General features: G+C 41.5%; 1 protein-coding gene across 1 annotated transcript in view; it reads left to right on the top strand.

Moving 5' to 3' along the window:
* tmeff2a (transmembrane protein with EGF-like and two follistatin-like domains 2a) overlaps positions 1-27,967 on the top strand; it is a 93,400-nt gene that overhangs the window by 15,591 nt on the left and 49,842 nt on the right. The window contains exon 3 of the mRNA XM_030081621.1: positions 20,064-20,193. Within this exon, the coding sequence (XP_029937481.1) occupies positions 20,064-20,193 (130 nt within the window). The remainder of the gene's footprint in view (positions 1-20,063; positions 20,194-27,967) is intronic.

Raw genomic sequence — 27,967 nt, 5'->3', positions numbered from 1 at the left:
AGTGAAGGCCCAATGCCAGGGGAGCAAGCTCATCAAATAAATCAATAATTTTAAGTCCACAGAAAATTAAATCAATGTAAATAATTACCCTGTTTATTCCACAAACTAATTTATTGTTTTTTACATATTATCAATATTTGTGCAAATGTCTGAGTCAGAGGTTCATACAGATGGGGATGGGGAGCCAAGATGTTGCAGTGAATGTGTTTGGGTTTTGCCCTGGGACCGTATCAGGGCCTGAAATTCATTTTTCAAAATAGGGGGGCTTGGCCTTGTCCACTGATTCATCCAGTGATTGCAAGATTTTGTTTATTATGAATGATGAATGTATTTTTCTCAGAATTGGTAATTTTACATTCATGTATGGGAGTTTTTTTTTTTCTAAATGTTTATGGTTCTAATTTCATGTGCCTGCCTAGTTGAAACCACAGAGTTTAATGATGCATTCAGCAACATCAGAGGAGGGCTTGCAGCCTTTGCAGAGAGGGAGAGGTCAGTCCTTTTGATGTGGCACCTCTGGCGGGTCTGTCCTGCATACAACTGTGCACATGTTGTGCACATGACTGTGTGTCATAAGGGGTCATTATTAGAGATCATTGTAAATGTGTGCAGGAATCACCCACATTATGAGTGTTAGACTTGTGCAAAATATTTAAATTACATGAAATACCAGCAATCCTACATGATTGCGCACCACATTTCACTTGATGTTGCCTGTAAAGACTTCTCAGCAAAGGACTCTGGTGTCTAAACAACTCATTGCATGTAAAGAGGCAGAGGAGACAGCAGTGACATCAGCTGGGGCAGTGTGGGCGGGGCATCAAGGTCACTGTGGCTGCAGGGCATAGCATTTTTTTAAGGGGCATGAGGCCAAACTGAGGGGCCATGATGGCCATGCCCATCATCACCACTGTGAACACCCACACACACACACACACACACATATGCGCGCGCGCACACACATGCATACACATGCATACACACAGATCTCTTCTTATGTAGAGAGAATTGTTTTTTATTAGAATTTTAGAGGCAGGAAATTTATTGTGAAACTATATGATCTAGCACATTATACATTGCTTAGGGTACTGGATGAATCCCGTTTGCCACTTTGGAAAATACAATGGGTAACAGTGAGATAAGGCAATTGCAGTATTTTAGCAGTGTGTGAATATTCTTGAACTGAATTGCCCAGTCTGAGCTATCTGAATCATCTGGCATCATCACCGTGGCACCGAACAGGTTTAACAAAAAAAAAAAAAAAAAAAAAGAAAAAAAAAGAAAAGAAAAAGAAAAAAAAGTTTAGTTAATCAATCCAATTTAAACATTTATTTATACTTCCAAATGAATTATTAACATATTAGGTATGACATGCATTGTCAGTACATACTGCACACATGCTTCACAAACCTCTGTTTTATACCTTGTAGACCTGTCTGTAAACATATACTTTATTGTCATATGCATTATTATAAAGCATATAATTTATAACAAAAAAAATCTCTGAAAATGATTTTTAAACATGAAACATTAGATATTAAGTACAATCAAGTACAACAATATTGTACTTTTGTCTCGTGCATGTAATACAGAGATAGGTCCATAAAAAATGTACTTGGTCTCAGCAAATTGTGACACTTGACCACACTGTAGGACCCGTGCAGTTTTGTAGTCATACTTTACAGTTTCCACACACACCTGCTACTATGATGTCAGCTTCAAGCTCAAGCACATAGAAAAATAGTGTAGTTCATGAGATACATCTATAACCTAAAATCAGCACTGGATTTGCCTGGGGTCCATGATAAAACTACCACTCATATTATTAAACACATATTATTCACATTACCAAATAAAATGTGTCTGACAACGCAAAAACTAACACTGCCAGTATGTGCAAAAGAATGTGCTTCTAATTCTTTCTGGAAAGAATTTAAGTTACAAAGGACAGGGAATTTGAAAGCACTGTGTGTGCCTCTGGGACAGATAGGTTTGTTAACAAGTTAGATCTCAGATGCCAGCAGATTGTGTGTGGTGGAGCGTTAAAGCCTCCAAGGTCAAACTGGGCTCCAGCTGAAGACTACGAATGGGAGACAGACACTATTGCATATGATGTTAATATCTAATGTGTCAATATGTCAGGATTACATAATAGCTCAGTGCAGTTTATAGGCCTACCGGGCATGGTTCAAAAACTATTTCTAGAGTTTCAGATGATTGGAGTTAGTGTAATGAGTGCCAGAAAGTTTGAGCAAGTATTTAAAAGTACCAAAGCAAGTATCCAAGTATTTTAAAGTGAGTTACTATACTTTTCTGTGAGTTACACCAGATGAGCTACCCTGAATAATAATATGAGCAAACCTGAATGATAATGTGACCCTGCATGGCTCACAGTCAGGGCTTGGAAATGTGGTACCAGTGAGGATACATATTGTGGGATGGTAGAGGGCATCCAGCTTGTTAAGGCTGTTCTTAGGGACCATTCAGTTGAAAACAACATATTGAGCGACAAGGAGGATTATGATTTGGACCAGGGTATGATTCACCAAGTGACTTAAAAAGGATTTGTTTCAGTACAGAAATTTTAACTCTGGACTTGACCTTGTCTACAAGGTTGTTATGTTTGTGATTTCAAGCCAGTTCCGCAGTTTAACTGATTTTTGCATGACTAAACAGTTTGACTTCAGGTTCAAATAATTAGAATTGCATTATGTGTCAAGCGCAGTTATTATACAGGAGTTGGATCATGTCAGTATGAAATGTCGGTATTTTACAGTAACAGTGCATACCGACGTGTGATTCAACAGGACAACAGGATGTTGCATCTAAAGCAAAGGGTCAAGGCAAGACTTTCTGTGCTATAGACAGCAGCCTCTCTGACAAATCACTTTACAAATGCACACTGAACATCACCGTGTACATTCAGCCGGCATGACATATTTATTGACTTCTTACAAAAGAATGTAAGATAATGTCGGAAGACCATTTGGGCCTCAATATGCTCCCTGCTGGTTGTTTGATGTGGCTGCTATTCACTCTAATGCTTGACCTCAAATCGTTCTCCCGCCTTTCACTGCCGGAAGCCGTCTAATGTTAGGGTTGTGAAGGCTGGACTGCTGAAGCTCCCAGCACTTGAAAGAGGGATGAGAGCTAATGTGGGTTCATATGATGCTGATGGGAGGGCGTGGAGGGCGATGTGTCCTTCATATTGCACTACATGATTTCCCTTGAAAATGCTTAAGTACAAACTCTCAAAACACACGCATACACAAAGGATCGTATATTGTCAGATTCAACAAACACAAGTCTCCCACCTTCTCCGAGTTCCACTCTCTCTGTCACACTCATACACAGACAAACTCACTGTCACATCCATATACAAATAGGCATATAATGCGAAGTCACTCTGAACTACCTATCATTAAACTTACCCACTCACAGGCATACACACAGACACAGATGCACATGCACACAGTCCCAGGTGGTGAGGACACCATCAGAGAGTTTCTAATGCAGACCCCGTTCCATATATTTGCATTCATTTATCATCCTTTTATCCAGGGCCGTGTGAGCTGACGGGGAGTTTTTGAATAATGGTGGATTTATTCGCTGATACAGGCCTGTGTAAAAGGGCGCAGTAGGAGACTGTAGCTTTTGAGACCCTGGAAAAGATGATGATGAGCATTCATCAGTGGTTGAGTTGACAAAACTCAAAATGCAAGCCAAACCTCAGGGTAATTTGTCAGACTTTGTGTGGAAACCAGTGTAGCCTGGTTTTGATAGTGCTGGGGAAAATGTGATTCAGGAAATCTTTTACAGAATCTCACAGGAAGTGGTAATGAGATCCTCAAGCAGCGCCCTCCAGGCCATTTTGAAGTCTGTGCCAAAGACCAAAGGTGAATGGATTTTCCCCACTCTTTGGAACTCACCAACTGGAAAAAATCAGCTGTCTTTTAAATAATCTTTACGACTGAATTGCAGAGAAGTTTTTATATATTGGTTAGCTTATCTTACCTTAGAGGGAGGCTTGGTTAGAAAAAGTCATTAGCCAGGAGGTAACTAATTTTAGCTCCTCATCAAAAAATTTGTTTTCTGACATCCAAATGCCTGACAATGAAGCAAATAATTTCTGTGTGATTAAGCTGTTTTCATTCCATTGCCTATTCCCTAATCAGTGTTGGTAGCTGGCTTATCATTAACTAAATTCAGTGAGAGCTTTTGCTGCTGCCTAACCAAACGGAGAAATTACAAGCACCAGGAGGAGGAGGAGGAGGAAAATTCCACATGTTGTTACATACATTTTACATGTTACATGCATTCTGCAAGCATTTCAATTAAACATTATAATTACAAAGTATGTGCAAAATTCATGTATTACATTTAAACTGATTTTAAACAGATTTGTTTTTGCATTTAAACTGATATGTTAAAGAGTATCTTTGTGACAAAGCTAGTAAATACCATAAACTTGCAACTTTGTGGTTTTGGATCTGTCTCTGTTAAACGAAGAGCTGAAATTACTTTTACAAAATAATAATAATAACCTTGAAAATTAATTGTTTTGATATGTGGAAGTGGTGATAGTGTTGGGAGGTTAAAATGTGTTCTGTTTTTGTAGCTAAGCATATTAATGTTTTCCCATATTAGGATAAGATAGGCTAATGGAATGTTTTCATCTCCCACTCCTTTGCATGTCTTAATCCTCTTTGCTCTTATTCTTTCAACCTCCCAGCTCCCACCGTCTCCAGCCTCCCTGCAGTTTCTTCCATCCCCTTGTTTTATACGTCTTTTTCTCAATCACTTCCCTCATGCATGTGGTTCTCTTGCTTGTTCATCTGTGCTATTGGAGGGCTGGGGACCCTTGAATCCCCCCAGAGCTTGGGGTTTCTCCTGCCATAGGGCGCTCTGGAGGGGCAGAGCCATGTTCTACCTTCACATGACAAATGTACCAATTAAAATGAGCCAGAGGAGTAAGCACTGGAGGCACCTTTCTGAGCCACCTAGGCTATTTGTGGTGTGGATGTATGTGCTTGTACAGATAGAAAAAGCCACTGTTAATGGAGGAATTATGTGTTTGAGACATCATGCAATGAATTAAAGGGTAGGTTTGGTATTTTTCAACCCAGGCCATATTAAAACGTTGATACCCATCATTTAGAATTACACAACCTCATCGTTAGCTTTAGTGATGAGAAACGGTCCTGTCTAAATGATAAGCCCAGATTTGCAAAATGATTGGTTCAAACTCAAGTGCGCTTTGGGTGAAGGTTAAGGCTAGGGCAGAGTAAAGCGCTGCTGTACTGAATCAAGAGCATGGGCGAGAGTTTCACAAATCTAGGGTTACCATCTAGACATGACCTAGACTTGCCACTCTGCTGCTGTTCTTCCTAGACCTCAGTTCAACCGAGCACTCGTTTTCAGCCTCAAAAACCATAAAAATATCCTTTTTGAAAACTGAAAACTCGCAGCATATTCAAATACAAGTTTTATTCAGCATTTATGACAATAAATTGCCTCGTGGACAACCCTTCTGCTGCTGGCTCGGTCCAACTCCCTCCAAAGGAAAATCAGAGCATTCATTTATTTTGTGAACCTCAAGTCACAGGTAGTTAGCAGCAGACTGGTGAAAGCATGCAAGGCACTGAATTAGAGTAAATGCCACCTTTGGAATACACTGGTAACGTTTTGAGAGGAGACAGTTTCAAGACATATTGGACTGTGCTGTGAGTTTCCTGCAACGTTTATGGACTTTTGGCTTAAAATGGCTTCAAATGAGTGTCCTGTAGGATTGTGTTGAAGGCTAGTAAAAAAAAAAAAAAAAAAAAAGCGCTGCAGCAGAGTTGTATGTTTTTCATCACCAAAGCTAGCGGGGTTGTTAAGTTGGTTGTGTGGTTATAAAATGATGGGTATCAACATTTTAATATGGTCTGGACTGAAAAATATCAGAATCAGAATCAGAAATACTTTATTGATCTCTGAGGCCAAACTAGGTGAAATACTAAATTGTTATATAATCTCATATAATAATAGATTATACTATTAAACTAAAATACTGAATCAGTTAAAACATTGTATTGCATGTGATGAAATACATTCAAAGATATAGCTACTATGTGATGTGGCACATAAACTTGAGACTGCAAAGGCACAGTGTTTAGACTTAACTACACACTGCAGGTTTTCTGCAGTTTTCTTGCAAAAAAGCATGAATTTGTTATGAAAAGGTTTTAAACAAATTTGGCGGGGTGGTGAGCACACATTTTTTGAAGTACAGTAAATCCTCATTCCTAAAAGACGGTGGCATGTAAATTTCAAAAGTTGTTTGCTGGAAATCATTAATTCAGAGCTGAGGAGCTGATGCTTGGCTTTGTGTTGCGATGTGAATTTGAATGTACTATTTTTGCAGATGTTGTTTGAACTTGTCACTTAAAACAGCTATGTTTTCCTCAATTATAACTTTAGTTTTAGCACACTGTACAGGTACATGATTAGGTTGTGATTAGCTCATCATAATTAGAAAGAATAGCGAGATGAGGTTGGATGTGCTCAGGGGAGGCTCCTCCCGCCGTTGGCACCATGATATATCATATATGTCGATGGCAAAATGAATAGCACATTTGTGCTCCAAGTCGCTTGTCACATTTCTCAGCCGGGGCAGAAAGAGGGGTGTGGGAGCTGGGGAGGGACCAGGCAGGGTCTCTCTCCCCAGGAACGGAGCATATGTGTCAGCTCCTCTGCGGCTCTGGCTGGCCTGTCAGACACCATTACAGAGGAGCTTGTCTCCTGCGACTCGGCTGGGGAGACTCCTCCGGGACCAGCAGACTAGGCCCTAATCAAGAGAAGACTGCCAAGCGGTTAAAGAGCAGACGCACAAGCCTGCCACCTCCCAGTCTCCCTCTATCTCGCTCCATCTTCCTCACCCACTCCCTTGTCACAGTAACTCCCTCCTCTTCGTCTCCCCTCCATCGCTCTCTGTCTCTTTCTCTCCTTCCCTTGTCCAAGTGGCTCACCCGCCCTTGCTCAATTCCTCCATCACTCTCTGTATCTTTCCCTTCCCTCGCAAGGACTGGACCAGTGTTCATAAACATGGCTAGGCATCATGGGAGCAGAGTTTGTCACTTACCCAGACAATGCTTGACACTCTTCTGTCCGTGGGGTCTGAGGAATACAACACTGTGTTAGGCATGGAACAGATTTTTCACTCTGACGCTGCTCCTCAGGGATTTATTGTTTATCTGTTGTTGTTTTTCTCCACTGACCCTCTCCGGCTGTTTCTAAATGTCTTGTGTAGTGTGGCATGGCCTAGCTAAAATAAATGAGAAGTACTGTCTGTCTGGGAAGTTAAATTAAATTGGAACTGATAGGAAACTGACCCACACTCTGCCAGCGATCCCTATGGTGGAGCTCCCCAGCTCTCAGTACACCACTCCCTTTGCTTCTTAATAGGGCCTTAAGGCACTGATTTTCCAATTCAAATTGATTCTGATTCATAAGGTCCCAATTTGATTTGATACTGCTTTTGTCCAACTCATCATGTTTTTTTAAAATCCAAAATGTAAGACATCTGCCTTTAGGCTTGATGGCACTGGCTTCGGGGTGGGAGCTCCCGCCATTGTTAATTTGTTCAAGACGTGTAATTTGGCCAGCGCACAGTTTCAGGATGTAGTTTGCATAGGCTAGTAGTTCAGCAGATGACTTCTGCAGGATGGGAGTTGTGCCACATATAACATTAAGTAAAAATCTTCACACATCCACTGGAGGAAAGCATAGATTAAAAGATTGATCTTGGGATTTCAAGAATCGATAATGAATTGGTCAAATTGGTCACAATTATTGGACTCTCTTACCAAGCCCCTAATAAGACTTAATGAAAACCTCTCTGGTGTCTCTGTGTCCCAAGTAAAAGAAGGTCAGATACTTCTTCCTCCCAGTTTTTTTTACCTGCCAGCCCTGCACCCTTGCACCACGCCCCAGGCCCTTCCAGGCTCGCGTCCACATCAGAAACCCAGTGCCAGACATCAATCAGATGTCGTGGGGGCGTGCTGGATGGAAAGAAAGAAGACGCATCAGAGACACAGAGGAATCTTGGACGAGAGCGGCTGTGTCTTGTCAAGAGCCACAGGTGCTCTCTGCCGCCGCCGCCATAACCACTGAGACTTCTCTGTCAGAGTCAATAAAGCCGTGGCTTTGATTAGTGTGAGATGGCATAAGTAAAGATTGTGCCTGGGGCTTCTCCACGACTGAAGACAAGTTGAGTGGAAAGCGAGTGTGGCGCGAGGTACAGGCCAAGCACAGAGAGGGCTACATCAGAAGTAGAACGTGCTGGGCGGTGCCGTTGCCATCCTCTGAGGCTAGCCCTAGTTTCGTGGAGATGTTTATTATTGATAGAGGTAGATGATAGCCTTGGGATGAATTGCATAATCTAGAGCTGCCTCTAATGGATACAGGAAATGGATCAGGCTATCAGTCAGGACTCTGTGGGTGGGGGGTTGTGTCTGTTTGTGTGTGTGTGTGTGTGTGTGTGTGTGTGCCTATGCATACTAAGATTGGGCTATAGCGTGTTTCCTACAGTAAACCAGCTGTCAGCACATATATAGCCAATCCTTGATAGCCGACACACAAAAATGTGCATGGTGTGGGCGTGATGACTTGAATTGAAAGTCAGCTGTTAAATGACCAAGCAGGGACCGTTTTTTTTTTTTTTTTTGTTCTTAAAGTTATCATTTAAGTCTTCATGATATGAATAAAACTGATCATCTTCTATCGGGTTGTGGTGACTTCCCATTTGGAAGCAGCAGTACAAGACGTGCAAATGGGGAAACGCACGCAGGGACAAAATGAGCGAACCCCGAGGAAGGCTCTGTGAAATGTCAGGTTTGTTCAGGCTGCTGTCTTTTCTGGTTCTGAAAAATAAATTTAAATGAACTTCAGCACTAATGTCGTCCCTGTATGCACTTCCACATGTTTGTGTGCTGTGTGTGTGTGTGTGTGCGTGGGTGTGGGCTTCTTTGCACATGAAATAACTGACCAGTAAGTTAGATTTCTGATTACTCAAGTGCTTGTATATGGCCAGCATGAAAACACTAGTGATAAAAATTGGTAGAGGGAAATTATTTCACTGAAAATGTTAGTCATAAAGCAGTATAGTATATTCTGAATACTTAAGCATGCTTCATGCCTGAGCATGTTTAATCTTTCTAATGTAAAATGTGTCCAAAAACCGAGTTGAATACTTATGAAGATGATTATACAGCTATTAATAACCATACAATGCAGTCAACCCACATCCTTAATGTATAATATTGCTTAAATACATAGACTTAGTAGATGTATAATTAGCTTATGAAGCCTCACTCTGCACTTCAGGTGTCACAAACACTCTCCTCATTAGTTAGAGAAAGGGAAACAAACATTGAGACGGGGCCAGATCTCTTCCAGAGCTTTATTTCCCTGCTTAGCAACCTCATCAGAGAGTGTTTTGCAGCTGCCAGGGTCACACAGTGCTTAATAATTGGCCCTTGAAGTACAAATAATGGGCCTAGCATCAACTGATTAGAATATCCATGTTAGCTGCTGATTGTGGAGCTTCTGCTGGTTGACACGGCTCTCCATGGGGTCAGCACCGGAAGAGTCGATGGTGCTTGGCCTTCCAAGAGTTTCTATTATTGGAGGAGCCCCCTGTTGAATGTGTGCTGGAGGATAGAAACCCACTGTTTTGAGACACACTGACTCACACACACACATGTACACACACACATTTAGTGAAAAAACTTTTTATCAACATGAACTAATCACTAACAAGTAGGCAGATAATTTCAACACCAATTCATTAAGCAAATGCAAGTAGTACTCCAGTAATAGGCTGTTATTGTCCATTAATATCTAATCATAAGGGTAATGTTATGTTTGTTTTGGTTGTTTTGTTGACGTGTGACTGAACAGATGCTACAGTGTGCAAGCCTAAACCGATACGCAGTTGGCCACAAAACTGATCGCAAAATGACAAAGCAAGGCCAGCCACATTAGATAAAGTAGATAGCAATGTGTGTATTTCTTTTTTGAGCAGAGCACTTTGGCGGGGTGTTACACAACTTCAGCATGAACTGAAAATCAACTCTTAAAAGTTCTTTGAATGAATGAGGATCAGGATGTCAATCTTTGAGGTGCTTGACTAAATTGGTCTTGATTCCTCCTTCGGTGTGAAATGCACGGTGGCGTCACTTGCAGAGCAGTTGCACCGGCCGTGTTGATTGGTTTGTGCCAGCGATTACTCACAATTTCATCCCCGAGGTGCATCATATAACTGTGCAGGTATAGAGTTGCATTGGTACTACAGAAGTTGCAACAAGACTAACACTGGCACTGTTTTTGCTATTGACTTGGTTCCTAAGTATCAAATCTTGTGACACATCTTAGGTGAAAACACTGACTGAAGAGAGCAGCTAGGCTGACTTCATGTGGTGTGTGAAGTTTTATCTATTAAGGATCGCTCCAGTTATTTTCAAACCTGGGCCTTTTTTTTCTAGTTTTTGCCACCGTGACAGTTGATTGTGTTGAGAATTTCATCTCTTACTTCACTAAAGAGCTTGATGTAGGAGTCCAGTACACACCCACGGGGCAAACACACTCTCCAACAGCTGAATGAAAAATAGCAGCAACTGAACATCGGGATATTTTAGTGATAATAGTCCATTTGATGCTCAGCTCATAAGCATTCTTTATGCGTTTTCCTCATTTGAACACCAACATCCCAAATCGTTTGCATTTATGAATTTAAAATCCACCACAAACATAAACTACAGCAGATAGTTCTTGCTTTTCTCAGAGATGATTGATTATTATTAGTGTAAATACTCGCTTATTTTTTGAGAGGCATCAGATTTTAGGCGGTGGAAATCTAATTATCGAGTGACACTCCTCTGCTGTGCTAGCATAGATTATCTTTCTGCCACCCCTGCTGCAGGAACAGCAAATGAAGCCGAGCCCTGCGGTAAACATAGTTGTCAATGGTGATCTTTGTTAAAAACTCAATCCAGCCCATTCTCTCATAATATGTTTCCCATTCACACTATCGCCTAGTACAAAAGACAAACCAGATCATCTCGACAGAGCCTGTATTATCTTGTCATCATGTTATTCTCCTACTGTAGTAGCTGTTCCTTCCACACGCAATGCTTGTCTGATTTAAATTGGCAGTACCCAGAAACCTCTGTGCGACTTATTTACTTCTGTCTGCAAGATCTGTAATATCTGACTAGCTGCTGCTATAGTTGTAAGCCAGAGGAGGGATGATAATCATTGCATAGGTGGATACTGTGGGGATTTGGTGGAGCGGGAGTTAGATGGATGGATGGATGGATGGATGGATGAGTCATTTGTTTTTCTTGCTTATTGATGCTGATACGCTGTCATGTTTGCTTTCATTGCATTTCGGAGAGCTCTACCCCTCAAATTGGCACACTCCTTGCCTCCGCTGCATAGACACGCACTGATGCGTGCACTTGCCTTCACTTTGCATCTCTGCCCTCCTTTGTCTCCCACTCATGCGGTTTCCTCTCGTACGGTTTCTCTTCTCTCTCCTTCTCTCTTTGTGCATGCGCTCGCCGCTCCCCTGCTTTCTTCACCTCGTTTCCTCCGCCGCCGTTGCTATCATCTCGCCTTCCTTCCTTCCTTCCTTCCGTTCCCGGCACTTGCACTTTTTCCTCCCCTCGATCTCATCCATCTTTTCTCCCCTCTGCCCCTCACCTCTTCTGCCTCCCCCATCTCCCTGTCTCCCTCCCTTTCCTCCTCCTTCTGCTTGCTTCTCCACTCTGCCCCTCTTCCTTCCTCCTCCCTCCTGTGCCTTCCTTCCTCCTACCACCACCTGTCTTTGTTCCACCCCTGTCAGACAGCAGTTATGTCTGACATTCGGCGAGCTCGGTGTAGGGAGTCAGTATAGCGGCACGGAGTGAGTGATGATGGCTCTACTTGTTTTGCTGGATTGTTGTGTGCTTTGACCTGGTAAAGCTGGGATGCCTTTTTGTACAAAGTGCTCTGACGTTCAGTGTACTTGTGTGAATGTGTATATATCTGTGTGTGTGTGTGTGTGTGTGTGTGTGTGTGCGTGTGTGTCATGCCCCACTCGCAGGCAGGTAGGCAGACAACAGGTCCTGGCTGCAGGCCCGAAGCTTAGCTTTTGGAGCTCGTATTAATAGTCAGGGAGTGGTAGGACTAGGCAGAGCCACAGCAGCCCCTACAGGAGGTTTATGGAAACTATATTTCATGGAACAAAGCATAGTAAGTGGGAAGAGACAGGAACAGGCACGAGGATGGACAGAGAATGATCATTAGCTAAGGAACACTGCAAATGTAACACCATACAGGTGGGATGCATACATATGTGCGCGGCTGTCGTACACCTGCATGCATACACATGCACTCACTCAAACTCGCCCACTCCCTTCACAGACGTGAACACACACGCACACACACACGCACTGGGGCAATCAACACTTGTGTTGTTGCCGTGTACTTGGTGGAGACGCCATGCTACCGGCCAGGTTTTGTCACAGTGGAGGTCTGTGGCGGTGTCTAGGAGTTTTGTCAAGCTCATCCAGCAGGCACAGAAGGCCGTGCCATATGGCCCTGGCCAATGGCCCCCACTCCCCTGTCTGCAGAGAATCGTGGGAGATCAAATTTTCTCACCTTCTGTCTGTCTGTCCCCCTGTCGCCCCGGTCCCGTCTCTATCTCAGTCGCCTCCCCTCTGTTGCAGGAATCTTTCCCACTTCCTTAATCCTTATCTGGCATCATTCTATTCTATTTCCAAGTTTTTTTTCTCTTGTTTGTCTTTTTCAGTTACACATAAATGCATCACAGAATCAGGTTTAAATTGAAAAGGGGTCGCGGCAGCCCCCAAACTCTGGAGCAGCCTTCCCTTTGCAGTTAGATGATCTGTATCTACAAACACTTTTATACAAAAACTTTTTTATAGGGCTCGGCCAAATTAAATATCAATATCTTTAACTGAATATCTTGATATACATATTTCAACAATATAGTAGGGATGACAAATAAGTTCTGAAAATTTTATCACAACATCCACGATCCCAGACAGTATGAAGTCTCATTTCACAGTATTGATGTAATTTTGATATATTACCCGGCCCTACTCAAGACTTTTTTTTTTACTTTCTTTTTTCCTCTGGCTTCAAGAGTTAGCATTTATTTCACTCCTGTAAATGTATTATGTGCATATTTGTATGTTTTAGAAATAAATGTGCAGATTCATACTATTTATCTGTGTGACTGTGTTTTCAGTCTATTATATTATTTTTTTTTAAATTATTGTTAAGCACTTTGGAACCCTGGTGTGTTGTATTTCTAAAGATGATTCATAAATGCAACTTTACTTACTTCCAGTTGGCTTATACTTGTGACGGCTGAGCTTAAATTCACTGATTTCCGAGATCATAAGAAACCGGTATTAAGGAATGCGAGGGTCAAAGCCACAGCAGCCACACTGTTACAAGTATCCCTTTGTCTCTGTAAAGATCATGTGATGCGTGATAAGAGGCAGGCATAAGAGCAAAGGAGTAAGGCGAAAAAATGCATTTTTTTTTTTTTTTTTTTTTTTTTACAAGACTGGAGTAAGGAGCAGCGTAAGAAGGCAGCAAAGAGGGGCATGTGATTTTGCAGGGAGAGACGAGGACTGGAAATATTTCTTCTTGCCGTTTCCGCATGCTTTACTTTGTGTTCGGCAATCTACATACCCATACACTCCTTACCTCTCTACCTCATTCCACACTCTGACAGCATGAGAGGCATGCTGTAAGAGGACCATAAGACACGGGGGGAAGGAGGGGGGTTGGCTTGGAGCATCTTCCTTTATACACATGTATCAGCGTTTCCGGATGAGAGCGGGAATTTGCACACGGCAGCAGCCTCCCCTCCCGCGTCTCCTCCCAGAGAGAGATAGAGGTTTAAAAATCCCCATCCTCTCATCCCTCCTCTCTCGTCCCCAAGGGGTAGGAGCCAAAATGCTGGGGAAGATCAAGACTAACGGAAGGGGTGGGTGTTTGTGAGCAGGGGAGGCGGTGGTGGTGGCGGCGGTGGTGGTGGTGGTGGGGGCGGGTTGTTTCATGAAGAAGAAGAAGACGGCGCTCTTAAAAGACACCCGCAGGGTTCTGCCGGGCAGCTTTCCCCTCAGTTGCATCATGCCTGCCATAAAGCGAGAGTCCCCAGGTTAAGAACAGCCCAAGCCAGATGGGAGAGAGGGTGAGGGAAGGGGAGACGGAGAGAGGATGGCAAAAAGCACGGGCCCTGCAGTAAGCTATTCCGAGTCCCTTTTGTGAGGTTTGCCATTTTTTCATTCTCTCCCGCTCTCCTTTGAGGGGATTTTCTGTCTTTCTCTCTCTCTCCCTCTCTCTCTGCCTCTCTCTCTCTCTCTCTGTGTGTCCTCATTTTCTCTTCTCTTTCTCCTTCTTTTTTTTTATTTTATGATGTTCTCTTCTGTTTTTTTGTAAGCTTCAGGCCCTGTGCTTCTTTTTTATCATGCCAAGTCTGTTGAGCCAGGGCTCTCTTTCACCAGCTGCATCTTGCCTCTGCATATCCCTTTACTTTCATTACCCCTTGGTCTCATTTTCTCTCCCTCTCCTCCTTTGCCTCCGACGTCTCCCTCTTATCCCAGTTTCTCTATCAGTTTTTGCCTCTCTTCCTTTTTATGGTCTCTTCCCTTCCTCTGTCACAATCTCTTTTGATCAAGAGCCATTCCCAGTTCCTTTTTTTCCCCTCCTCGTCCCCCTGCTCCTCCTTTCGCTGCGTTCTGCACGCCTTCCTCCCTCAGCTGGTTAAAAACAGTGGTCGCACTTGAAGGCTGTGGAGCTCCGGGGCTCCAGAATCGATGGTGTGGTTATTTTTGTGCTGCTCTTGGCAGCCATCAGACTGTGTGTATGTGTGTGTCTGTGTGTTTCTGTGTGTATCATGTGCCCAAACACATTCACGGTCATGTATATGTGTGTGTGTGTATCCACATCCGTGTTTTTTTTTTTTTTTTTTGTGGGAGCATTGTTCTGTGGGAGCATAAACAGATGAATTGACAACCTAGCATACATTTTTTTTTTTTTTTTTTTTTGGCCCAGAGACAACAGATTCCAGGTCAATCCATCAGGGACTTAAAGGGGAACAGGAGCAGAGCAAAAGAGCCCTGAGCTCCTTAGCCTCGGTCCTATGGGGAATCACAAGCAAGCCCTCTGTCCTTGTGATGCCACACCAAGCAGAGACACATTTAATCTTTGCTCATTTTCAGCAGTTTTTAAATTGCCAAGCTAAATGGGGTATGGGCAGTGACTGTAAAGCGACTATTTTTCTGAACCTCTGCTTGCAACTGAGAGGGGAATACCTCAATGTAAGGCAAAATTCCACCACATGATTTTCTAACCACTCAGCACATTGCACTGTGTCCCTATTTTACAATAAAATGTGAATGATGTGGAAAATTGTTTCCCTTTGTAGGAATTTAACTGGATGTTTACAAGCGCTGTTATTTTGAAACGCTTGGATAACAAGAAGGAGGTGTTGTAGACCAAAGTGATAAAGTCTGCTAAAGTTTGCCTACCAGCTCTTTTAGCCTAGGAGGGCTGGATCTAAATGTCAGCACTGGACCAGAGTGCCTTTCACACAGGCACTTGGCACCACCAGTTATACTGACGCTGTGTGAACACAAATGTTGTTCTGTACTTTAACCTCGCAGCTCCCTCGTACTAACAGTGCAAAATGTGCGGCTGAGGCCATGTGTGAATGGGGCAGGCCTAGCGAACGAGTGGGCGTGTGTCTTGCCTCCTGCAAGCTCTACCCTTTGTACATTTTATTAAGTTGGAAAGATTCAAACTTCCTGCATCAATAACTCATAAGCAAATCTTTGTTAAAATACCAACAATGACTTTTTGCTGCCTTCTCAGAAAATCAAGCACATAAATTACACCTTTAGGGGTACAGCAGCTTGTGCCCTCTAAGGTGCAGCTTTTGTATCCTTGACACTGGGATCCTATTTGTCCCTTTGTGGTTTGTACCTTATAGAGACCAGCTTTATTCCTGTAATAATAACTGCATCACCTATTTTTCATATCCACAAATCTACAAAACTTATTTCATTTCAAGGCTACTCAACCATAAACAAGTTAAAATCTACCTTGAATTAATATTTTACCTAAATTATTGTTATTTATTTACATATTAATTCATTAGTTAATGTATGCATTTATTCATTGAATTTGGCCTAACAAAAGCTGTCTCCCGATAGTCTCCTGAGCCGTCTCCTTAACATTTAGAGGAAACAGTACATATATGCACCTTTTACTGCTTGGGAACATATATGCATCTTTTTGGCTCTGAAAGGGTACACATAATTACATTGCAGTCCAATAAGTAGCCCAAGGGAAACAGAAATGGACCACTGTACCCCCTATTTCTGACAGTGTACCGCAGCAAGGTAGATAATGAGCTACAACCTAATTTTCACCAAGACAAGCCATGCTCCAAGCTGGACAATTAACGCTGGAGTCTGTGCAGCCGGCTGTGAGAGCGCAATGCAACACCAAAAACAGATACCTCAAAAATATTCAGTGACTGCATTCTTATACCGCGCTGTGTCCCTGAAATCACAGGGGTCACCCCTCACCTAAACCATACAGGGTATTTCCTGTAGGTGTGAACACGGTGGACATGGTTCATGTGTGAAAACGGCTTAGAGGCTCAGCCCTGGTGGACTCCAGTCTCACATAGAGTGACTTTGCATCGTTATGTCGAGTCTACAAGGACACAAGGCTGGAGGCACTGAATACGCCTTTTTGAGTCCAATAATCCACAAGTGTGTGGGAGTCTGAACATTTGCATTCAGACAAAAGTATAGACTAGTTAGCAATTCATAATCAGATAGATTTGCTTTTGTAACAGTGTCTTCTCTTTCAAATTGAATTTCCCTGAATTAAATTTGAAAGAGAAGACACTGAGTTAATGTTATCCTTTTCAAAACTGTGGTGTAGCTAAAGCTCTTGCAGCTTCCATGTTATCATTGTGTTTAGCTCGAGATATTTGGTCTAGCTTTGTCAATCCACAGAACTTGAATGGACTAGAATGGACATTGAACTGTTTGCTGCGGTCATTTGACTAGTTCAGAGTAAAATGGAGATTATTGCTATAGATTTTGCATTAGTTTTTGCAACAGATATTTTAGGGTGACTTTATATGTCACTTCCATCTGTAAATTCTTGATGCTGCATGCACAACTCCTCTGCCAATAATTTGGATAGCAAGTGATGCACATTGGCACATCCATCATTTATGCTTTTCCGCTGAACGGCAAGTTTGCAAATCTCTAAATGGCAACCATGTAAATCTGTAAATCTGTCAATAGTAGTGAGAATTCTTTCTGGCAAATATGAAGCATAATATGGTGGAAATGCTGAATCTGTAATGCACAGGACATCTTCTGTGTTGTGTTTGTCAACATCTTATTCTTGAATACTGCAGTTTCCCCTTGGGGACTGATAAAATTCACCTTATTTACCATAAACCTAATCTGTCTGGTACTCTGGGCGCATTAAAACAAATACTAAGGCTAGCAGTTGATGCAGGTGTGTTCAAAATATGAATCAAAAAGGAGGAAAGCCCATAACAAAGTATGTCAAAACGCTAAATTAATGCACAACAGAAGACCAAAAAATACTGTGTTTTAGCCTTTGGCCTTTTTCTGATGAAACATTTGCCTGTGCATCAAATAAGCATTTTAACATATTTGAGAGATTTGATGTTTCTCTTTTTTCATTCATTATGTCTAATAGTCTACACTCAGTAGTATGCATTCAAAAGTTTAGCATTGAGCGGGCTAGCTTTTTGGTCTGTTTAAAATATGAAACATGCGTGCTGACACATTTTCTGAAATCCCCTGAACCATTTAATTTGCACTTGAAAGGCTGCTGATTGTATTTCAGCGAGCAACCTCCAACAATGGAACTCTGTTTCTGTATATTTTCTTATTCCATCATTTTGCCTGTTTGAGTTTTACCAGTCAGTTAAACCCAAAATATGACAAATGGAACTGGAGAGGGAGGGGGGGATCCTCTGAATAAGGGAGGGATAATGAATGGAAGGGAAAATAAAGTTTTTGCTTTACAGGGTCAAACTAAAAGTTGTGTACATTTTTGAATAATTGCACAAAGTCTTTGATTGTGTGGGTTTTCTTTTCACAATGTTAAATGTAAACCTCTTTCTCCTTTTAAAAATAATAAACCAAAAAAAAGAAGGATTGGCTGACAAAATTTAGCAACCATCGGTTTGCACTGATGTTGAATGTGTATGTTCTCTGTAATCTCTACCTTGTAATTTTCTTCTCACAATAGTATAGACAGAATAACACAGGGGTCAACTCATTTGAAATAACACAGTCATTCTTTTCATTTATTACAACACGATATGAAGTAAATCAAGGGCTTGGTGCCAGAAGGGCTTAAGTGACATTTTGCTTGAAATGAGTTTTTGTCAAAATTATTCATGCGGGATTTCAACCACTGTACATGTGGAGGGTGAAAGGAGGGAAAAATTGCAACAAAGTCTGCAAAACAATCACCTATCATCACAAACACCTAAGTCTGGAGCGCCATCAGGACATGCTGGAAAATAAGTTCTGTATTTCTAATTATCTGAGATGCTGTGGTGTACACGGTCAGCAATATGTGGACCCTAAAAATGATCACAACTGAATCAGGAAACAAAATCTCAGCTATGTAAGCCGTAGCATTTGCCCCCTGCTGAACCGTTAAAAGCCTGCTACCTTTACCTCAAAGCCGATGAAATGCATGAACAATGACAACGACTCAGGACTTTGATCTCCAAATAGGCACACTGAAATGGAGTTGACCCTCACCCTGGCCTCACACACAGCCTAGGAGTGTGTACTTAGCAATGCTAAGTGTGCATTTACAGCAATCATGCCACACAATGGTATCCGTCCATACTAATTGATAAGAACTTGAATATCAAATTGAGTTTGTATCTGCAAAGGACTTGGTGTTCTCTATTGTAGAAAATACAAATGATAACATACCACTTTAGGGTTTTTTAATGCAGAGTGAACAAAGGTTTTCCATTGACATATACCTGTAGGCTTGTTTTCAGAGATTAGATACATATGTGTTGTTTGGATTTAGGTGAAAGTCAGCATTCAGACCATGCACGTGCTCAAAGCTGTAGCCCAAGCAGCTACACCTGTGAGGTGGACTTTCCCCAAAATAAGCATTCCCCTCCATCTCCAGGATTCTGATTTGCTTCTGCTCCTTTCTACAACATGATGCCTGCTGTGGAAGGGGCTTAAGTACTGCGGTCTGCTGGCCACTGTGTGCTTCTGATTAGGCTTGCACTCAGTACCTATTATAAAGACAAGAGCTTCATTTTATTTAGCCTGGTATTGCATTCGGTGTAGGCAAGCTTTTATGCCTCCAGTCATTCTCAAATTATAGCACTCTATATTAAAATCAAATTAAATAAAAACACAAATTACCCTATTATAGACCTAACGAATGAACAGTGCAATGATGCAAGTCATTGCATTGTTGATAATTAATAAAAGGCTATCGTACAATTGGAATTGTGGCACAGCTTTTAAGGCTCACTTGATCTGCACTCCCAACACATCCACTTAGTCCATAGGCCCATAGAATTTTCAGTGCTCAAAATTAAAGGCAAGTGCCTTTATTAACAGGTATATAACTGGCACGCTGAAAGCACCAATCTGCAAAACTCTAAAATAGTCAGAGAGCTGGCAAACCAGTGGGCAGGTGTGTATTTGTGGGGAAAATAATTTGATTCTGCATTGCACCACCCCAAGTATGCAGAACACAAAGATCAGGGCCTCACATAGTTTTTGCCTTGCCTAAAGCATGTAAATCCATGGCTTTAGTGCGCCAACTATAAACTATATATTTACACAGAACATGTTTTGGACATGACCTTGGCCTTGGGTTGTCTAGCCTCCCCTCTCTATTCTTTATACTCATCTCCCCTCCCGTTTCCTCTCCCCTTCTCTCCGCAGTGCAACAATGATTATGTCCCAGTATGCGGCTCCAACAATCAGAACTACCAGAATGAGTGTTTCCTGCGCAGGGATGCCTGCAAGCAGCAGTCTGAAGTGCTGGTGATTTCAGAGGGAGCCTGTCCTGCCGGTATGTACGTTTTACTTGAGGCATTCACACAGATACAGATACAGACACACACACACACACACACACACATAAGCAAGCAGACACAGATACAGACGTGCATATACTGTAAAATCCCAAGAATCACATATCCATTAGCACACACATGCTTGCATACAAAGTCCTCAAAAAAACATGAGCATGCACGTGTGCGCGCACACACACCCACACCCACCCACACACACACACACACACACGCACACACGCACACACACACACACACACACACACACACACACACACACACACACACACACACACACACACAGCCAGGCACATACAATTTACTGCACACTGTGTCTTAACCTATACAATACTACAATATACAGTGGATGTGAAGCAAATGCTGCAATTTAGTACTTTCACAGTTTAACACATATTTTAAATTTTAAGGGATTAAAGGTACTACAAGTAATAAGTGTAATAAGTGTTGCGGGATAATACTAGTCAATCCACTGTTACTCCCACTCCAAGAAAGGTTCTAAATGACATTGCAAAGTGTAGCCTACGGGTTATGTAGCCTACAGGTTATGTAGCCTAAAATATATTTTTGCTTTATTTACTAAGGCTTTTGCATGACCTGATGTTACCTGAGGCTCCTTTAAACATCTCTAACCTTATGAGTAGAACTATATTTTATAGAACTATAAAACCTTTGTGTTACAAAGCTTGAATGCAGCTCTTTTCTGTGTTTTCATGGTAATAGAATGTCTAAGCTAATGTACAATATCAGTGAAGAATAACTGAATTCAGAAGTATTGAAACTTGTCAGTAAACCTTGAGGTAAACTTTTGAGGTTTAAGTTAACTGACAGTGTGGAGTGACAGCCACAGCATACCCAGGCATAAAAGGCCCTTAAGATGACAGTGACAAGGATTCTCACTGCAGAGATCCCGACTGAATGAGATCCTTTCCTCACATTGTATGGCAAAGAAGTCCATTCAACAGTGAGTTTTGAATGAGTTTATTGTATAGTAGGTATGTAGTGTAGGGCTGTTGACAAGAGATGTGGTCACTATGGTAAAGGACTTAGTGACTGAATCACACATTTTATTGAAGTTCCAGACTTCAACTTTATGGCCGCAACATTTTCGACAGAATTGTTGCAGAATCGTTTCTTCAGTCTTTTTCAAGGATCATTTCATTTATGCTAAAAGCCATCTTGTGTAAATATTGCATGCAGCAAGATCTGACCAGCATGTTAAGCTTATAACAGAGAGTACCATATATTTGGAACATCGAAATATGTGTTTCAGTCACGCTGACCGTCAGAACTATGGTCTCTGGTGTATTGGTTTATTAGGATTGTGCTGTTTTCTGTAGGCCCATAACTGCTGGTATAGTGGTCTATCAGCATGTTGGTAAATTGTGTGTAGCATATTGGTTTGGGAGTGTAACCTTTTCCTGCCCCTAATTTGTAGTATGCTTGCTGATATATTGATTGGCGTGTATATTCGTTTGATATTGTAATATAATCTCAATTCCATTACTAAGCTCAGCTTTTTGCTAATATGTCTGCAGGTATATCAGCTTTCTCAGTATGTTTGTAGCATAATTGTGTGCAAATCTGGTCACTGTCTACTAAAATCAGACACATGCACTTTGATGCATTTTACGGTCTTTTAGTGTGAACTTTTCAAAATAGCCCCTGCTGAAAGGCCCGTAACAAAAAAAATCATACATAACTGAGAAGTTAAATTTGAAAATTTCAATTTCAAATGTCAGTGCAATCAGATATTCACTTACATTCCAACAAGAAATGCAACTGCATAGATTTTTTTTTTTTGGAAAATGCTTTCAACAAATTTTTTTTTACCAAGGTTGTATTCCTTTGCTGTTTTTACATGCTTGGTCCTACTGTCATCGCCTGTTGTTTTTTATCTTTCCACCGGCTAGTTATGGCTGTATACAGCTGCTTTGAAGTGGTAGGAGAGAGGGAGGCTACATGAACTGATTAAAATATCTGGAATGGCCAGGCCCTTCAAATTACAAAATGATGTGTGCTAAGATGCATTTGCATATACTGGAGGAAAAAACAAGGTAAAAAGTTAAGGTGAAAACAATCTTCAACAAGACAGATGGGGCATGATTAATTTATGAGAAGCTTCAATGAAAACAGAAGAGGGCGAATTATATCCATTACGAGTTGTGAATTTTTCATAGGATCCCAGTTGAATACTGGGCAGATTTTGCATTTGTAGCACAGCTTTAGCTCTCCTCTCCTGGACCCCATCTCTGGAAAGTCGGGGTCCCAATATAGCAGTTCAATCTGATGACTAAGACTGGAGTTGTGTCAAATCATGGCACGGCTAGGGTAGCAAGGGTGGATAGTCATACACTGTTCTCAGCCCGGGGTATAATTATCTCACATAATTAAGCTTACTGTTGCTGATACAGTTTGATTTCCCAGCTGCTGAATGGACTGCATCAGCCTCAAACCATCAGCTGCCCTGTTGGCCCGTTGTTGTTGAGACAAGTGTAGAAATGGCCGGGTAATGTTTTGATCCACAAGCCTAAGTGCACAATTCTGTTTGTACAAAGTTGTAGAAATGATTATATATTTATCTTTATTTTTGTGAGTGGTCGTGGAGAGGTGCTGTTCCGGGACTCCCTTAGTTTTGAGCATTCTTGTGAGCCGTACTTAATAACCTCACAGGCATTCCTGTGCACTGTGTGTTTCTAAAACATATTGCTCATTATCCACTGAAAGATTTTTCCTTCAGTACAGGATCAGGGAGCAGGGAGAATGCAGAGGTTACAGAGGTTAAAGAAACTTGGCTGCAAAAAAATACCTTTTGGCACCTGTTGTATTAATTCAATCTTGTAGGTAGAGTGCTGGAAATGTGATCATTTATGAAATTCCTGCAGCCTGATGACTGAGCATTGGTGGCACCCAGCTGTCAGTATTTTCACTGAGCCAGACATACATTCGTTAATGAGATTTGAGTAACAGTGCGCTCTGATAGAGAAGTGACGGCATACAAATAATGAGATCTTTAAGTCATCCGCTTTGAGATGTATGTAAATGCTGTGTTACAATTTTTGAAGAAATTAATTTCTATCTTTAATCTGTAATTCAGTTTCACAGCTACCTAATCTGCACCTGCAACACAAAGGCAGATGATCTCCCCCCCCCCCTCTTTTTTTTGAATATTTTTAAATATTTTGATTTCTTTTTTTATTTGAACATGTATAATTAGGTTTGACCGTAGTAATGCATTTCATCTTCATCCCCCATGAAGACAAATATGAATACCATCCAAGCGGATAAGCAAATACTTCAAAAAGACTCCCATGACACCCACAAAGGAATTCTTCTACTTCTGTTTGTACCATTTTGATGAGTCATGTTCTGAATAACGTGCTTAGTTGAATGTGTGAATCCACTGGCAAGGTGATGTTGGCTGCATCTGAGGCATATGTGAATCACTGCTTAAGCAAGATAGCACTGCTGGCTTGAGTTGAGTAGTCGCTGACTCAGTTACCCCCACTGACAGGCAGCCGGCTGAAGTCCATTAAAGGCCTCTTGAATGGTCACGGCTCAGCAGCAGTCTGCACATTTGAAGGGAACACAGGCGGAAATTGAAGTGGAAATGTTACTGCAGTAACAATAGTTGTATAGCTGTGTTTGGGGGCAAAGGGTATGCACATCAGCATCACATCAGTGTGAGTCACAACAAAAGCATCCCCCACCTGTGCAAACTGCTTGGTTTTGTGATTTGTGATTGAAAATGTGATGGTGTTAGCCAGCCGGTGGTATGTATTTGCAAGCCTGTCTCCTGAAAATTCATACATTTCATACATTCAATACATTTCTAATCAACATCTTGTATATCATGTCAGGTGGCCAGTTTTGTACCTTTAGCCACCAAAACCACTTGGTTATGCTTAGGGAAAGGGCAGGCTTTGTGCACAAAAAACACTTGGTAATGGTTAGGGAAAGGGAAGGTTTTATGCATAAAAAAAAACACTTGGTTATGGTTAGGGAAAGGGTAGGTTTTATGCATAAAAAACATGAAGTTATGGTAAGGTAACATATGGAACAAATGAACACCCCAGTCATTTGTTGTTTGAACCATCCACCACCCCACCTTCCTCGTAATGCAGACTTCAGACTAAGTGATTACAAATGTTCATGTGATACGTTACAAATAAACATAATCCAGTTACAAAATACATTCTCCTCAAAACGTAATTGAGAATGCGGTTTGGTTTTATGAGAGCAAAGTTTTTAGGAGACAGAGCTCGTATTTGTTTATATCTTGGAAACGAAAGGGGAAAAGAGCAGCTTCTCTTTCATGGGATACGAGTTCTTTTTGCAGGGTTATAAAAAAAAAACAGATATTTGGTCGTTTTGCCCTCTAGCAGAAAGGCAGTGACCTTAGAGCAACAACATCCTTTTCTGTCTCAGCTTCTCAGTTTCCGTGCACTCCTTCAGATTCTGGCAATTAGTTAACACTCATGCAAAGTGACTTACAACAAGGCACCACTACACAGAACACATGTCATTCCCTGTGAATGATGCAGCCCCCCTCAGGTCATTTAGCAACAAAAACGTCACCTTGTGGTTGTTTGTTGCTTAGAAGGAGAGGCACCATTGAGTGGACCGGGCTTTTAGAAACATACTTTGCTATTTAATCAATCACAGATCGCAAGAAAACATAAAAGAAGCATTGATAGTGTGCAAGTGTGCAGGAAAAGCAGAGAAACCCAAATTAACTTATCGTGTGGTGTACAGCTGCCCTCCATTAAATCAGATAACAAAAAGCAGGCAAACAAATAAACAGCATTAACTGTAAGACTCTTATTACTTTCTACTGTTTCCATGAAGATTACAGCACAACAGAAGTATAAAGTTGTATCATGTATATTAGAGGACAAGCATGCAAGGGCTTAATGCTTCCCGGCAACCGGTCTGGTTTTAATTAGTACGGTAAGAAATTGGGTAAAAGCAGTTGGTTAAAACAAATATATAACTGCGATTTGACTTCAAGTTGCTGAACATGGCGTGATATTAGCCCATGAACATGATGCAGTCAGCCCTTGGGCTAATTAGTAAATAAATGAAAAGTCCTTAAGGCAAAGAAATCCAAGTGGTGTAAAATTTAATATGCGGTACAGTGATAGCCCGGAGACAAAAATTTAACAGTAGTTACAAGGCTTTAAACAAGTTTAACTTACTAAAACACAAAAGGTTAGTACACTGTCCTCCCTCTTAAAAGAAAAAAAAATAGACATAATTTTCCAGCTACCTTGTTAGAAGGAGGCTTGAATGTGGAATGACAAAGAAAGAAGAAAGTGCAAACTACCTCTAACAGTTTATATCCTGGTGAAAAAAATTATGTTCTGCAAGAGATGAGTTTTGGGGCAAATTGAGTTCATGCATTAAAAAAGAAAGAAAGTGAAAGGTGTAATGTGTGCTCAGAATGGTGTGAAATGGTGTTGCTCACATCTACACGCCCTGACCTGGAACAATGACAGTTTAATTATTTTATGCATTTGTGCAAGACTGACTCCTTCGCAGCCGAGTTATGACCCTGCAGCACCCACGGAAGTGTTGTGACAATTTTATCACGCATTCATGAATGAGCATTCAGCACAATCCCCACAAGGAAGTTCTTTATGCCAGGGGAGAATAAACTGCAGGGTTACAGAATAATGCCTTCTGGAGCTCGTAGGCACTTTTTGTGTGGTGTGACGCTTGAGAGCTGACACTTTTAACCCCAGAGGGCCTTGAACTAAAGCAGTCCAGTCCAGGCTTAGTATACATTTTTGGCAGGTGATGCAAATGAAATCGCTATGATGGAATATATAGACTATTTCAATTTCGAGATCTATCCTCATAATAATGAGAAATATCCTTATAATTATGAGATGAACTGTTTTTTTTTTTTTTTTCAGAAGAATAAAATAAGCTTCCATAGAAATTTCCCTGCACCATTACATCAGATAAATAATGATCCTCCATCCATCTTTCTGAAATTACTGCTATTTTCTATAGGAACTGTGAATATAAAATATAGGCAGTGGAACAGAACAGGTAATGATTAAAATGCTGAATCATTCTTGAGGCACTTCACTAAAAATTGCATTGACCCAAGGGACATTTTCTGTTATGTATGTAATCATATATGCCATGCAGATGTGTAATGGAGGTGTTACACATGCTGCTTATTCGTTTGAAAGTGCAAGTGTCGTTGAAGACATAAGCTTGTTGGGAGCGAGCTAACGTAACGAGTCAACAAGCTTCTCATCTGGAAAAGCACAACAGGCCGCAACTTCCACAGTGTTCCACAGTGTTCCGCAGTTCCACAGTGGCGACAGCTCTTTTCTGGTCTACGATAAAAAACTGTTTACATCTGGGGCTGGGGGTGGAATTATCAATCAGATCGGTGTTTTTAACAGCTGAGTCAAGATCCCGCTGAATACTGTAAAACGTCAGCGTCATATTTTAAGAACATGAACATGAGAACATGAGTCTAACCTGAAATAACAGTGCAACAGGGGAATTAAAATTACTTCAATCAATAAGTGTGTTATCACCGAAGCCACAGCACCCAAACAACACATGCAACAAAACACGTATTATCTCCCCTTCCTTCTGCTCCTCTCCTCTTTTCCATTTACATCTTCCAAAATCCCATCAGAGGCAACAGTACACAGCAAAATGGATGTATGTGGACAAATGTCAATACTTGTTTCCCCTCACTGTGTTCTTCAACAGATCACGACTCAGACGTTCCTTGGGGGGAAACAAGTGCTACACAGTGTCAAGATGGATTGTGAAATGTTGATGTGCCTTTACTTTGTATTACCACTGGTCACATAAGCCAATCAGTGTTTTGTGTCTTTGGAGAAACACGTGTTGGGAGAGCGTTGCACGGTTGTGAGACAACAAACAAATGACAAATGAGGGATTCTTGCATTGTTAATGTTGTTTGCAGAAACGCTGCCAGTTAAAATGGAAATGGTAATATTTTTATAATGGATTTCTGGATGTGAATGGATCCAGGCATCCAGTCACGTCTTTACAAGGCTGTTACAGTTTGCACATTTTTGATAATTACAGTGTTAACATTCATCAAAGCAAACACATCCAGGGAAGTGTCTGGAAGTGTTGACCACTCCCTCCGCTGGTTCCCTTGTTTCCCCATGTTTTAACCTTTATTTATCCTGGGACAACGCTCTTTTTCAGCGCTGTACCCCCAGCACACCTGGGACCAGCCCCGCACAACTTCTATTGTTAGCTACCAGGTATACAGCTGAAGATCACCTCGAGGGTAGTTGTCACCTACGCCATCCCGATTTTTCCAGCTAGTGCGGGGATTTAAACCTTTTCCCACTTGCATCGTCTCCCAGACGGTTGTAACATTTCCAGATCTGCTCCTGTGTTTACTGTACATGTCAGGCCAGGAAGATCCTTATTGATCTTTATCTCAGTAAACAAGCCTAACAGCCGCCTGACAGCACGGTTCCTGTAGTCTTATAAGCCCTCTTGGACACTGCTGAGGCCAAAAGGCCAGACGTTAGGGTCTGCTGCCATTCCAAACAGTAAACAGGAGGCCCGCTGAGGTGACAGTTTCATGCCAAGTGATGGCGTTCAAGCCCAGGCAAATATGATTTGATGCCTTAGCATATTGTGTAAAGTCCCCAAGAAAAAGTCTCAATTTTACAAAGGGCGGCTCAGAAAAGTGTGCACATTACATAGAATATCTTACAGCACGAAAGTTAATATACA

The sequence above is a fragment of the Myripristis murdjan genome, chromosome 21 (assembly GCF_902150065.1).
Source record: "Myripristis murdjan chromosome 21, fMyrMur1.1, whole genome shotgun sequence".
Lineage (NCBI taxonomy): Eukaryota > Metazoa > Chordata > Actinopteri > Holocentriformes > Holocentridae > Myripristis > Myripristis murdjan.
The sequence above is the reverse complement of the archived record's forward strand: the minus strand, read 5'-3'. Positions and strand labels throughout refer to the sequence as shown.